Source organism: Chelonia mydas, chromosome 23 (assembly GCF_015237465.2).
Source record: "Chelonia mydas isolate rCheMyd1 chromosome 23, rCheMyd1.pri.v2, whole genome shotgun sequence".
Taxonomy (NCBI): Eukaryota; Metazoa; Chordata; order Testudines; family Cheloniidae; genus Chelonia; species Chelonia mydas.
The window spans coordinates 15,828,264-15,840,277 of NC_051263.2; the positions used below are offsets into that span (position 1 = coordinate 15,828,264).

Below are 12,014 nucleotides of genomic sequence, written 5' to 3' on the forward strand. Positions count from 1 at the left end.
TGGGTCAGGGGGACTCTCACAGCCTGTCTCCTGTGCGCAGATCCCAGCTTACCCAGACCCTCCATCTCTCTGAGCCCCACTGGGATAACCGCCCCAGGGGCAGACGTCACCATCCGGTGTCAGGGGCAGCGCCGGGACGTGAGGTTCTTCCTGCACAAGGCTGGAGACCTGAACCCGCCGCGACACATGGACCCTGCTGGGGACGGGGCCGAGTTCCGCATCCCCACCGTGGGCTGGCAGCACGGAGGGAACTACAGCTGCAGCTACCGGCTCCCATCAGAGCCCTTCGTCTCCTCGCAGCCCAGCGACCCCATGCAGCTGGTGGTAGCAGGTGAGGGGTCCGGCTCCAAGTCCCCGCTCCCAGACAGACCCTCAGAATGTCGGCACCCAGATGGCATGCTCACAGCCAGGCTCTTCCCTGAGGCATGACCCAGCAGAGGGGACGCCCAGCCGGGGAGCGGGGACGGAGTCACTGAGGGGTTCCCCAGCTAGGGGGGAGCAGCAGCCCCTGGGGACTCGGGGCAGGGAGGTGACTTTAACGCTGCCTCTTGTGTGTAGGAACCGTGAGTCGCTATTTAATCCCATGATCCCCTCCCCTCTGTTCTCCTGACGCGGCCACAGACTCTGTGTGATGGGAGCACATCGCGGTTTTCAAAAGTGTCCTTCTTTGTCGGGGGGCCTCAATCTTGGGGGATCTCAGACCTACCACCCACAAACGGAGACGCCCACAGTTAGTGGAGACCTCTGCAAACACTGGCCTCAATAGCACTGGATCCCTTGTGTTAGGGGAGCATGTAGGGCCCCCGCCATGGTCAGGGACCCGTTGTGCCCGGCGCTGCATAAACACAGAGTGAAGAGACCGTCCCTGCCCCTGGGAGCTCACGAAGGAAAGTGAATCTGACTGTGACTCAGGTTCCCCCTGCAAAATGGGGATAAAGATACCTCGCTGCCTCCCAGGGGGCTGACTTCCTTCCTGTGTGGGGCTCAGGCCCTATAGTGCCAGGCTCCAGAGAGCAGCCTCTGAGTCGCCCTGTGCTCCGGGGGAGAGGGGGATGCAGTGAATGAGGCAGGGGCCACACACGCCGTATGAGGACCCCAAGAACTAGGCAGCCATGGCTCCATGTGTGTGGGACTGGGAGCCCAGGTCACAGGGCCAGGTTTCTGGGTCAGGGGGACTCTCACAGCCTGTCTCCTATGCGCAGATCCCAGCTTACCCAGACCCTCCATCTCTCTGAGCCCCACTGGGGTCACCGCTCCAGGGGCAGACGTCACCATCCGGTGTCAGGGGCAGCGCCGGGACGTGAGGTTCTTCCTGCAGAAAGCTGGAGACCTGAACCCGCCGCGACACAAGGACTCTGCTGGGGACGGGGCCGAGTTCCGCATCCCCACCGTGGGCCAGCAGGACGGAGGGAACTACAGCTGCAGCTACCGGCCCCGATCAGAGCCCTTCATCTCCTCGGACCCCAGCGACCCCGTGGAGCTGGTGGTAGCAGGTGAGGGGCCCGGCTCCACGTTCCCGCTCCCAGCCGGACCCTCAGAAGGTCGGCACCCTGATGGGATGCTCAGAACCAGGCTTTGCCCAGAATCCTAGGACTCCCGTGGACAGTGAGCGGGGACAGTGTCACTGGGGGGTTCCCAAGGCAGGGGGGAGCAGCAGGAGCTGCTGGATGTTCACAGCTGAGGGAGGGGGGATCCCTGCCCTCAGGGGGAGCTGCAGAGCAGGGGCCTTTCCCAGGGGATGCTGCCCCGGCTGCCCCCGCACTGGGGTTGCACAGAGGAATCAGGGCCCAGGGGCTGCCCAGCCAGCTCCGTCCCCAGCCACAAACCCCCCTCCCCGGGACTGACAGTAACGATCGATGCTGAGTCACGGGCAGAGTTGGATTAAGGTTTCCTGGGGCCCTGGGCCAGAGCAAGGGGGAGTCTCTCCCCAACTTTTCACCTGTCCTCCCTCTACTGTCGCGCCTCCTCGGTCTGCAGCCCCGCCCACAGCCCCACCCCTTTCTGCCCCTTCCCCGGTCCCGCCCCATTCCGTCCCCCCACTGCAGCCCCGCAACCCATTTGCTACTTTCTGCCCCCCCCCATCTGTGGCCCCAAGACCCGAGAACTCTGTCCCCCTACCCCGGCCCAGGGGCGCAGTGGGGAGTGAGTCCAGCGTGGGACCAGGGGAGAATCTCTTGAGTCACAGATTATGGGGCAGCTTCCCCCAGTGGTTGCTCAGGGGGAGGGATGGAGGCTGTTTTCAGGGGCATTGACTCCCCTCCCCCGCCGATGGATTTGGGCAGGGAGAGAAGCCTCCTGCTCAGACACGAACCCGCCCCGCTAACAGGGCAGCCGGAGGCCCCTTCTGGGGCAGCTGGGCCCATCAGTGGCCATGGGGGTGGTGCCCTGGAGGTCCCTGTGAAGCTGCCAGGGGCAGCCAGCATGGGAGGCGGGATACCAGGCTAGATGGGCCTGTTGGCCTGAGTCGGTGTGGCCATGAGGAAGGGGGTGAAATGCCTTAGAAATGAAGGCCAGGCTGGATCAGACAGCTCCCCCAGTGCCGTGCTGGGGCAATGGGGCCAGCTCTGACTGATGGGGTGAACGCCCCCTACTGAGCCCCCCGCCCACTGCAGCCCAGTGCCCCCTGGCACTACAAATCCCCCAAATCTTGCTTGATCTGACCCCACTTGATACCCTGGGGCCCCCCCAACATCCTCCCCATAGAATTTTCTCCTGGCTGTGCCCTGCGGTGTCCCAGCCCCTTAGGTGCTGCCTGGGGTGGGAAGGGCCAGGGGGGAACAGACCAGCCCCTCCCAGCACTCACGGCCTGCTGCTGTTTCCCAGGCGAATCGGGACCTCCGGCACTTCTGACCAGCCACATCATCGCCGGGGCAAGCGCGGCAGCCGCCGGCCTCCTCCTCCTGGTGGCCTTCCTCTGCTTCCGAAAAACCCGAGCCAGTAAGTGCCCCACCCAGCGAGGAAAGGGTTAAACCTGCCGCTAAGCAGGGCGGGATGGCCTTACGGCTTGTATGGGGGACGGTGCCGGGAAAGCCAAGGAGCGGGGTGGGGGCTCAACTGCATGGGTTATTCCTGTACACACCCATCTGTCCCACCCCAAAGGGGCTGCATCTCAGCACAGGCTGAGGGGTCCCCATATAACCAGTCCCCTTGCCCCACCCCAGAGGTGGCCACATCTCAGTGCCGGGCGAGGGGTCCCTTTATAAAGAGCCACCGACACCGTGCTTCTCTGGTACATGGGGTGCCAGGGGAGCCGACCTGTGGATCAGGTTTGTTATAGCGAGTCACTAAGGAGGGAGAATTAGGGACAGGAAAAGCCCCCCCGACTTAATCTGCCCCGCCCCTGGCGCATGCTACAGTGTTGTGCTGCCCCCCACCCCTGCTGCCCTGTGCTGGGACCGGGGGATCCCGATCTGCTCACGGGGGATTCTGGTTTGTGTCCCTCTGCAGGAAAAGGAGCTGCACCGAGACCCAGCAGGTAGGAACCCGGCTCCTCCCCCTCCCAATCGACCTGCCGGGGTCACAGGGCTCCTGGGTTCTCTCCTTCGTCTGGGAGGGGAGTGGGGGTCTAGTGGTTACAGCAGGGAGGTGTGGGTGTGTGTGTTGGGGGGTGAGTAGGAGTCCTGGGTTCTAGGGAACTGGGGTCAGTGTGAGGCAGCCTGGGGGGCTCTCTGGGTGTGTTGGGGAATGTCTCCATGGTGGGGGGATATGACATTTACAAGGGGATTTTCTCTTTTAACACCAGACCTATGGGGGCATTAAAGGCATCGGCTCAGCAAGACCCCATCTGTGAGTAACACACCCAAGGGGGTACCAGGGTGGGGCAGGACCCCAGGGAGGGACGGGGCTTGTGGGGGCTCCACCCATATGGGGCAGGGTCTGATTTACAGCTGCTGCTGGGCGGGACTAGAGGTAGCTGGTGTCAGCTGAGAGTGTTGGACTCCCAGGAGGTCCCTGGGGCCACCCTCCCCTCCCGCTCTAGTTCCCCATCCACTCCTGGCTCCCAGCCCCCTGCTCTAACCACTAACTAGACCCCACTCTCCTCCTGAGCCAGGGCGAGAACCCAGGCCTTCTAACTCCAAGCCCCCCGCCCCCGCTGTAACCCTCTCGACATCTGTGACTCAGTTTTCCTCTCTGTAACTGAGGGCTAATGACCATGGCCCATGCTGTAGGCTGGGGGGAAGGGGTGGCTATGCCGGTCTCTGAACCCCCTGGCTAGGTTGGGGGGTCAGAGCTGTGTGTGGGGTCCTGCTCTGGGCCAGCCCGGGGTGCAGCTCAGCAAGTGTCTCTGTTCCGCAGACGCCTCTATTGACGAGGGAAAAGAGCCACAGACCCTGGTAAGTGTCCCCTGTTCCCCCATGGGGCCTGACCCCCCAACCTTGCCCCACATGGGCCCCAGCAGCCCCCTCACAGCCCCCCCTCCCACAACTACACCTTTCCTGGCACATCTAGTGGCTTGGGGTGGGGGTCAGGCTGGTAGGAGAGTGGTGGGCTTGTGTGTGTGTACCCTGTGCTCTGTGTGTGTGTTGGGGTGCTGGTAGATTCACACACACACACCCCAGTGACTCTCTCCCCTCCCTGCCCCAGGAGCCCGACCCCAGTGTCCAGGGACTCACCTACGCCGAGCTGGACGTCCAGGTGCTGCAGGCCAAGCGGGGTGTCAGAGTCAGATTCAGGACTCACAAAATTTGTCAGACCACTCTGTTTATTAGCAAAGCGCTTTGCTAATGCACCCAGGTGTGAGCCCCTCTCTGAGGCTCAAGGTAACTTATTTATACAGCGAAGCCAAAGCCAATTTAACATAAGGGACAAAAGGAAGCAGAAACTGACAAATATACATACATATCTTATTTGCATACTAACCTTTACCAATCTCCTAGCTCAGTAGGAGCTCTAAGTTAATTAGCTTGAGGACCCATTGTCTCACGCTCCTTAATGTTTCTCTTCCTGACAACTATATTTCAACAAACCCTTCAAGTAGCATTTCTTTAATGAATTATAATTTCAATATAATTCATTCTACTTTCACAGGGGGAAAGCTGCCCCTGAGTCTGCCCAGCCCAGCGTGTACGCCGTGATCAACATGCCCCGGGGGGCCCCGCAGTGAGAGCCCCCTGCAGCCATGGGGCACCTGGCCCCAGGGGGCGACAGACTCACCCCCCCTGCAGCGCCAGTCCCAGAGAACTCTGCTTCTAAGAAGCTTTAGAGGAGATGCTGCCCTCCCCCCACTGCTGCCCCGTCCCATCGAGCTGCTGGCCCCCTGCCCTGTCCAGACCCACATGTAGGTCCGGTGTGGGGGGCTTCGCACCGGGATGGGGAGAGGATGTGCTGAGGTTGTCTATGTTATTTTAAGGTCAGGCTTGACAAAGCCCTGGCTGGGATGATTTAGTTGGGGATTGGTCCTGCTTTGAGCAGGGGTTGGACTAGATGACGTCCTGAGGTCCCTTCCAATCCTGAACCCTCTGCTGAACCTCCCACCCCACACCCCGCCACACAGCGCCCCCTGCTGAGACCCCTGCCCTACTCCTTTCAGCCTAGCGCCCCCTGCTGAGCCCCCCGCTCCCTGCAGCCCAGGCCCCCTGGCCCTGCTTAGCTCCATCCCGCTCAAGCCCAGCCTGACCCACAGGCTAGGACTCCTCCCCGGACTCATAGCTCAAGCTGCAGAGGCCCTCGCTCCCCAGGTTTGATCCCTGGGATGGTCCTTCTCCCTCCACCCCGCCCGACTCCCAGCACGTACTAGTCTCCTCGCTGGGGAGCTCCTGGGGGCAGACTGGGAAGAGCATCGTCTGCACCCCCCAGCCCTCCACCCTGACAACCCCCGGCATGGCCGCCAGCTGCTCCTTCACCGAGGCCGTGCTGTCCAGGGGGAAGGGGTGGGTGTAGGCGGCACCGTAGGCCTGGCGGAAGCGGAAGAGGGAAATGCCCCCAGGGTGGCCCCGCAGGACCCGCGCCACATTCTGCTCCAGCTCAGCCCTCTCGGCCATGGGAGGGTCCAGCTGGGGGCTGGCTGGGCGGCAGGGTGGTGCGGGGCAGCCGGCTGGGGGCCTGCTCGGGGCTATTCAGGGCTGCCCCCTGGTACGCTGCCAGACCCAGTGACTGGTTGGTGAAGATTAGCAGGGACAGCCACAGGAAGGCGGGAGCTGGGGAAGTGGCTCAGCGAGACAGCTCGGGGCAGCCAGGTGCAGGCTTGGTGCTCGGGGGCAGATCCGGCCGGCGGATGGTCCGGGGGTGCAGCCAGGTGGTGGCAGGAGTTCCAAGGCCTGGGAGCAGGAGGGAGAGGAGAGAAGAGATGCCCGGTGAGATGCTGCCATCCCCATTAGGATGCACAAGCCCCTCTAGGTGGCGCCAGTCGCACTGAGCCGGACCCCTTTGCAATGCACCCGCTCCGCATGGGAGCTGTTGTAAGCCATGGCAGATTTTGCACCGAGCTGAGGCTCCCTCTAGGGGCGCTTGGGCCCCATGACCCAGGCCTGGGTCTTTCAGCTTCATCAATCGAGACTTGCGCAAAGAATCGGGGGGCAGGGGTGGGAGAGGGGTGCAAGTTCACTCCCAACTTGTGTGGGGGCAGCGTTCAATTTCCCACCAGCCTCGATTCCCCAGGCACAGTGTTGCTCCCTGGGACCTGGCGCCCGCATTCAAGGCGGAGATTCTCAGTGAGGGGAGTTTCCTGCGTCCGCTTTGCAGCCAGCTCTGTACCAGGCCTGTTTAAACAATGCCCGTCAGTCATTCAGGGTACCCCCAGGCGCCCCATCATTGATTTCACCTGCCCCAAAGCAGAGGCAGGACCAGACGGTTTGCCTTGTTACAGCAAGTTGACACGCTCCACCCCAGAGACAGCGGCATTATCAGGGCTGGACTGTGCCCTCCAGCCAGAGGTCATCAAAGCCAGAGCTGCGGTTAAGCTCTGCAATCTGTAGGCAAAAGTTATTCTGCCATTTTCGAGGGGGAGAGGGAGAGAATTTGCCCAAAGTAGATGGCAGAACTGGGACCAGAGCCTTGTTCTCATCACTAGACCCCCACTCCCCTCCCTCAGCCAGGGAGAGGACCCAGGAGTCCTGACACAGATCTATTCTGAAAATCACTGATGCACCTAGTAGTGTAGACAGCACCTGTAATGCAACCCCCAACAAAGGGAAGGGCAAGGTGACACAGCTACCACATGCAGTTCCCATTCCCCCCAGTAGGGGGCAGCCCGCCCACAACCCATGACCACACCTGCTTTAGGAGCCTCTGGGTGCTGCCGTTCGGGTGGCGCCTCCTTGTGGATCCGGGGGTGATGGCGGCGTCTCCTGGGGGGCTTGGCCTCTGGCAGCAGGTCGCAGGCTGCGTGCCGGCACCTGACCCACGGTTCCTTGCCCTCCTCGTCCAGGACCACCAGCTCCTTCATGTCACCCAGCAGGTGGCGCAGCGAGCGGTAGCCGTGCCGGGGCAGATCCAGGAGCCGGCCATGGTGCTGGTGGAAGAGCCTCCCGAAATCCCGCAGGGGGATGCCCCCCGGGTGGCTCAACAGCAGCCCCAGCACAGCCCCATTGAGGGTCAGCTGCAAGGTGGGATCCAGCCACCCCCCCGGCAACAGCTGGAAGGAGAAACAGCTGTTGGGGGGCTCAAAGGGCACCAGATGGGAGGACTTTACCCTTCACTGGCCACCCGGGGAACTCTCTCATAGCAGATGGGTGGGCCTGGGCACAGCCGGGATACCAGGGGAGATGGGCCCCTCCCCCGAGTGGGAGAGAAATTCCCTGCCCACGGTGGGACTGCAGGTCAGGACTAAAAGAAAAGGAGGACTTGTGGCACCTTAGAGACTAACCAATTTAGTCTCTAAGGTGCCACAAGTCCTCCTTTTCTTTTGGGGAATACAGACTAACACGGCTATTACTCTGACACTGGTCAGGACTAAGGCTCTCATCAGCAGTGGGCAACTCAGGGAGGGGGCAGCCCCCCTCCCCAGAGTCACTAGGCCCCACTCCCCTCCCAGAGCAGGGGAATGGGACCCAGGCATCCTGGCTCCCAGCCCCCCTGCTCTAACCACTAGCCCCCACTCCCCTCCCAGAGCCAGGGAGAGAACCCAGGAGTCCTGCTGGCTTCCTGCCCTCCCCTCCCAGAGCCGGGAAGAGAATCCAGGACTCCCAGCCCCCTCCTCCCTGCTCTAACCACTGGCCCCCACTCCCCTCCCGGAGCCAGGGAGAGAACCCAGGCATCCTGGCTCCCGCCCGGTCTCACCTGCCATAGCCTCCGGCTGGAAGCCCTCCGGGAGGGGAGCGGACAGGGCGCAGCTGAGCTCGCCCGTGGGGACCTTTGTAGCCAAGGTTCCTCGCCCCTCCCGCTTCCGGCTGAGGCTGGGCTCCTGTTAACCCTTTGGATGCTGTCACAGAACTGCGGAGTAGGGGCGGGGAGCCAGGACTCCTGGGTTCTCTCCCCGGCTCTGGGAGGGGAGTGGGGTCTAGTGGTCAGAGCAGGGGGGGCTGGGAGTCAGGACTCCGTCCCCGGCTCTGGGAGGGGAGTGGGGTCCAGTGGTTTTGGAGCTGGTTGGCGGGGGGCTGGGAGCCAGGACCCCTGGGTTCTATTCTCCGCCAGTGTTTTGGGCAAGTCATGTTACCTCTCTGCTAGCCCGCCTAGATGTAGGGCCCCCCAGTGAGCCCCCCGCCCTAGTCCCGACTGCACGGCGCCTCAACAGTCTATTGTCCCTTATGGAGCGGGAGGCAGGACCATCCCCTCCAGTTTATTCCCCATCCTCGGGTAACCCAAGGTACCCCCTTGGCAAATAGATTGGTCCATCCGTACCACAGTCTTTACTGGGGCAAGGGTAGACAAAGGTAGGAAAGGAGCCCAGGCGGCCGGGCATGGCATTGCCCCTGGGGCAGCCAGAACCTCCCTGCTCCTCATCCAGCCTTTTCTTTCCTGTCCAGTTCAGGCACGGTGCGTCCCCCCCCATACGCTCTCCCTGCCCCCAATAGATCCCTGTCCAGCCCCCTGCCACCCCCACCCCATGCACTCCTTGTGCCCAGATAGCTGGGTCACACCCACCCATGCTGCCCCTCCTGATCCCAGCCACGATTGGCAAGTGCCCGGGTCCAAAGGTGCCCTGGGAGGCTGGGAACTAGCTGCTGAGAGGAAAAGGGGGGAGCAATGCCCAGCCTTCAAAATAGAACCCAGGAGTCCTGGCTCCCAGCCTCCCACTCACTCTAGTGACAAGACCCCAGTCCCCTCCGAGAGCCAGGGATAGAACCCAGGAGTCCTGGCTCCCAGGCCCCCTGCTCTAACCACTAAACCCCACTCCCGTCCCAGAGCCAGGGAGAGAACCCAGGAGTCCTGGATCCCAGCCCACCTGTTCTAACCCATTAGGCCCCAATACTCCACTGCTGCACTAGGGGGTGCTATGGTGAAGGGAGCAGGAGGAGGGGCTCAGTAGAGGGGCGTTCTCCCCTGGCCGTCACTGCTGGCCCTGATACCCCAGTGCACTGCTTGGGGGCGCTGTGCTGCAGGGAGTGGGGGCAGAGGTCACTAGGGGGCTCTCCCCTGGCCGTCAGTGCCAGCCCCAGTGCTAAGTAAAGTCCTGCAGAGAGAAATCCTACAAAACCCTGTGCAACAATTACAGCCGTGGCCATCTTCACATCCTCCCCGGTGTTCTCGGCTCCGATGGGCCTCTCAGTAGACAAGCGTCGCTAGCGGGATGGTTCCTGCTGGGGTTTCCCTTGGGTCTTCCCTCTTTGATATTGTAGTTCTGACTACACCTAACACATAAGAACAGCCACACTGGGTCAGACCAAAGGGCCATCTAGCCCAGTATCCTGTCTGCGACAGTGGCCAGTGCCAGGTGCCCCATTGGGAATGAACAGAACAGGGAATCAGTGAGTGATCCGTCCCCTGTCGTCCTCCCAGCAAGCAGAGGCTCGGGACACCATCCCTGACCATCCTGGCTAATAGCCATTGATGGACCTATCCTCATGAACTTATCTAGTTCTTTTTCGAACCCTGTTATAATCTTGGCTTTCACAACATCCTGTGGCAAGGAGTTCCACAGGCTGAGTGTGCGTTGCGTGAAGAAATACTTCCTCTTGTTTGTTTTAAACGTGCTGACTATTCATTTCATTGGGTGACCCCTAGCTCTTGCATTATGAAAAGGAGGAAACAACACTTCCTGATTTACTTTCTCCACACCAGTCATGGTTTTACAGACCTCCATCATATCCCCCCTGAGTTGTCTCTTTTCCAAGCTGAAAAGTTTTAATCTCTCCTCGTACAGAAGCCATTCCAGACCCCTCATCATTTTTGTTGCCCTTTTCTGAACCTTTTCCAATTCCAGTCTATCTTTTTTGAGATGGGGTGACCACATCTGCACGCAGTATACAAGGTGTGCACGTACCATGGATTTTGTCACGGAGTGTGGGTCCCAGGTCACCACTCCCCCTCCCTGCTGCGTCACAGATTTATATAGAGGCAACATGATATTTTCTGTCCTATTATCTCTCCCTTTCTTTATGATGCCCAACCTTCTGCTGGCTTTTTTGACTGTCGCTGCACATTGAGTGGAAGTTTTCAGAGAACTCTCCACACTGACTCCCAGATCTCTCTCCTGCCTGGTAACAGCTAATTGAGGCCCCATCCTTGTATATGTAGAGCTGGGATGATGCTTTCCAACGTGCATCACTTTGCATTGATCAACACTGAATTTCATCTGCCAGTTTGTTGCCCAGTTACCCGCTTTCCGGAGATCCCTTTGTAGCTCGTGGCAGTCTGCCTGCGACTTAACTAACTTGAGTAGTTTTGTATCATCTGCAAATTTTGCCACCTCACCGTTTATGCATGAAGGTGTGTCATGGACTCAGAGGCCCCTGCAAGCTCTCTCGGCTCTGTAGGATCCCCGGGAGGAACTCCCCTCCTTCTGACAGCCCTTCTCGGGGTTCACTTTCTGTTGGGGGCTAAGCCCTGGGTTCCACCGTCTCCTGGAACTGCACCTCTCAGAGCCTCCAGCCCGCCTGGCTCCCTTTGTGAGCCCCCTTGGGGGGTCCCCTTGCTCTGGCTACCTGGGGCCACCCCCACCAGATGGAGCGATGCCCCCCGATCTCCAGCCTGCAGGGACTCTCAGCCAGCGTAAACGAGGAGGGTTTATTGTACGGCCGAACCCAGCCTCGGCAGTTCTCAGGGGCCTCGGGCCTGGCCAGTCTCAGCACCGTCCAGCTGGTCTGTCCCAGTCCAGGTGGGTCTGTCCCAGTCGAGGTGCAACCAGACCCCTCTTTGTCCCCAGTCCAGAAGCAACTTCCTTCCAGCTGATCCCCCTATATCACCTTCCCCACAGCCCCTCCTCCGCCCTGCGTCTTCCTTCCGCACAAACAGATCCCCGGGGCATCTCTTCCGTCCTTTGTCCTCCCACTGGCCAGAACTGGCCGGTTCCCAACACAGGCTGGGCCTCTGGGTCACCAGTTGGTAAGATCTATCATGTCCAGGCCGTTGTCTGGGGTCCAGGCTGCTAGGTGAGATCACACCTGGCCCTCTGCACCGGCAAACCCTCACTCCCATCACCTCGTGACACACACGGCAGCACACAGGGGAAACTGAGGCACGCACAGTACTCAAGCACAACACTAAGAAAATCCCCCGCTTCGTCACAAGGTGTCAGCCTGCTTTTCCTTAGCTGCACTTCCACTCCCCGTGATTATTGGTCTGCCCCATTTTTCATAGGTTGTTTGTAGTTCCTTTTTGTCTCATGCGCAGCTACGCATGGCAGGTACCCTGCGGTCAGGACAGACATTTAAAGATGTTACAATCAGGCGGCAGTTGGTTTTGGAAAATACCTTGTGTCTATTGCAATCCATTTTCCCATAACCTCACCTGTTGGCTCATCTTATGCAGTAACTTTTGGTCTTAGCGGTTATTGCTAGGTCACGCAATCATCTTAAGCCTCTGGCCTAGTCTGGCGAAGCTAAAATCGTACAGGTCTCAGCCTGTAGGCCTTGCTATTAACCGTGCTTTACTAATACCTAATACACACTCCTCACGCCTACTTATCTATCCTACAC

The 12,014-nt window shown here is 60.3% G+C and overlaps 1 protein-coding gene and 1 long non-coding RNA gene across 3 annotated transcripts in view; one reads left to right on the forward strand and one right to left on the reverse strand.

The window, feature by feature from the left end:
- Window positions 1-8,337, reverse strand: part of LOC122463646 — a 106,468-nt gene extending 98,131 nt beyond the window's left edge. Inside the window, exons 1-3 of one of the 2 annotated variants that reach the window (XR_006287218.1) lie at window positions 8,218-8,337; window positions 7,213-7,573; window positions 5,740-6,257 (exon numbers count right to left, since the gene is read on the reverse strand). This is a non-coding gene — a long non-coding RNA (uncharacterized LOC122463646). Of the gene's footprint in view, window positions 1-5,734; window positions 6,258-7,212; window positions 7,760-8,217 lie in introns of those variants that run through there. The other variant, XR_006287217.1, reaches the window with a different exon arrangement.
- LOC119564877 (immunoglobulin superfamily member 1-like) overlaps window positions 1-12,014 on the forward strand; it is a 967,916-nt gene that overhangs the window by 134,073 nt on the left and 821,829 nt on the right. Inside the window, exons 8-9 of the mRNA XM_043534610.1 lie at window positions 41-331; window positions 1,203-1,493. Of these exons, the coding sequence (XP_043390545.1) occupies window positions 41-331; window positions 1,203-1,493 (582 nt within the window). The remainder of the gene's footprint in view (window positions 1-40; window positions 332-1,202; window positions 1,494-12,014) is intronic.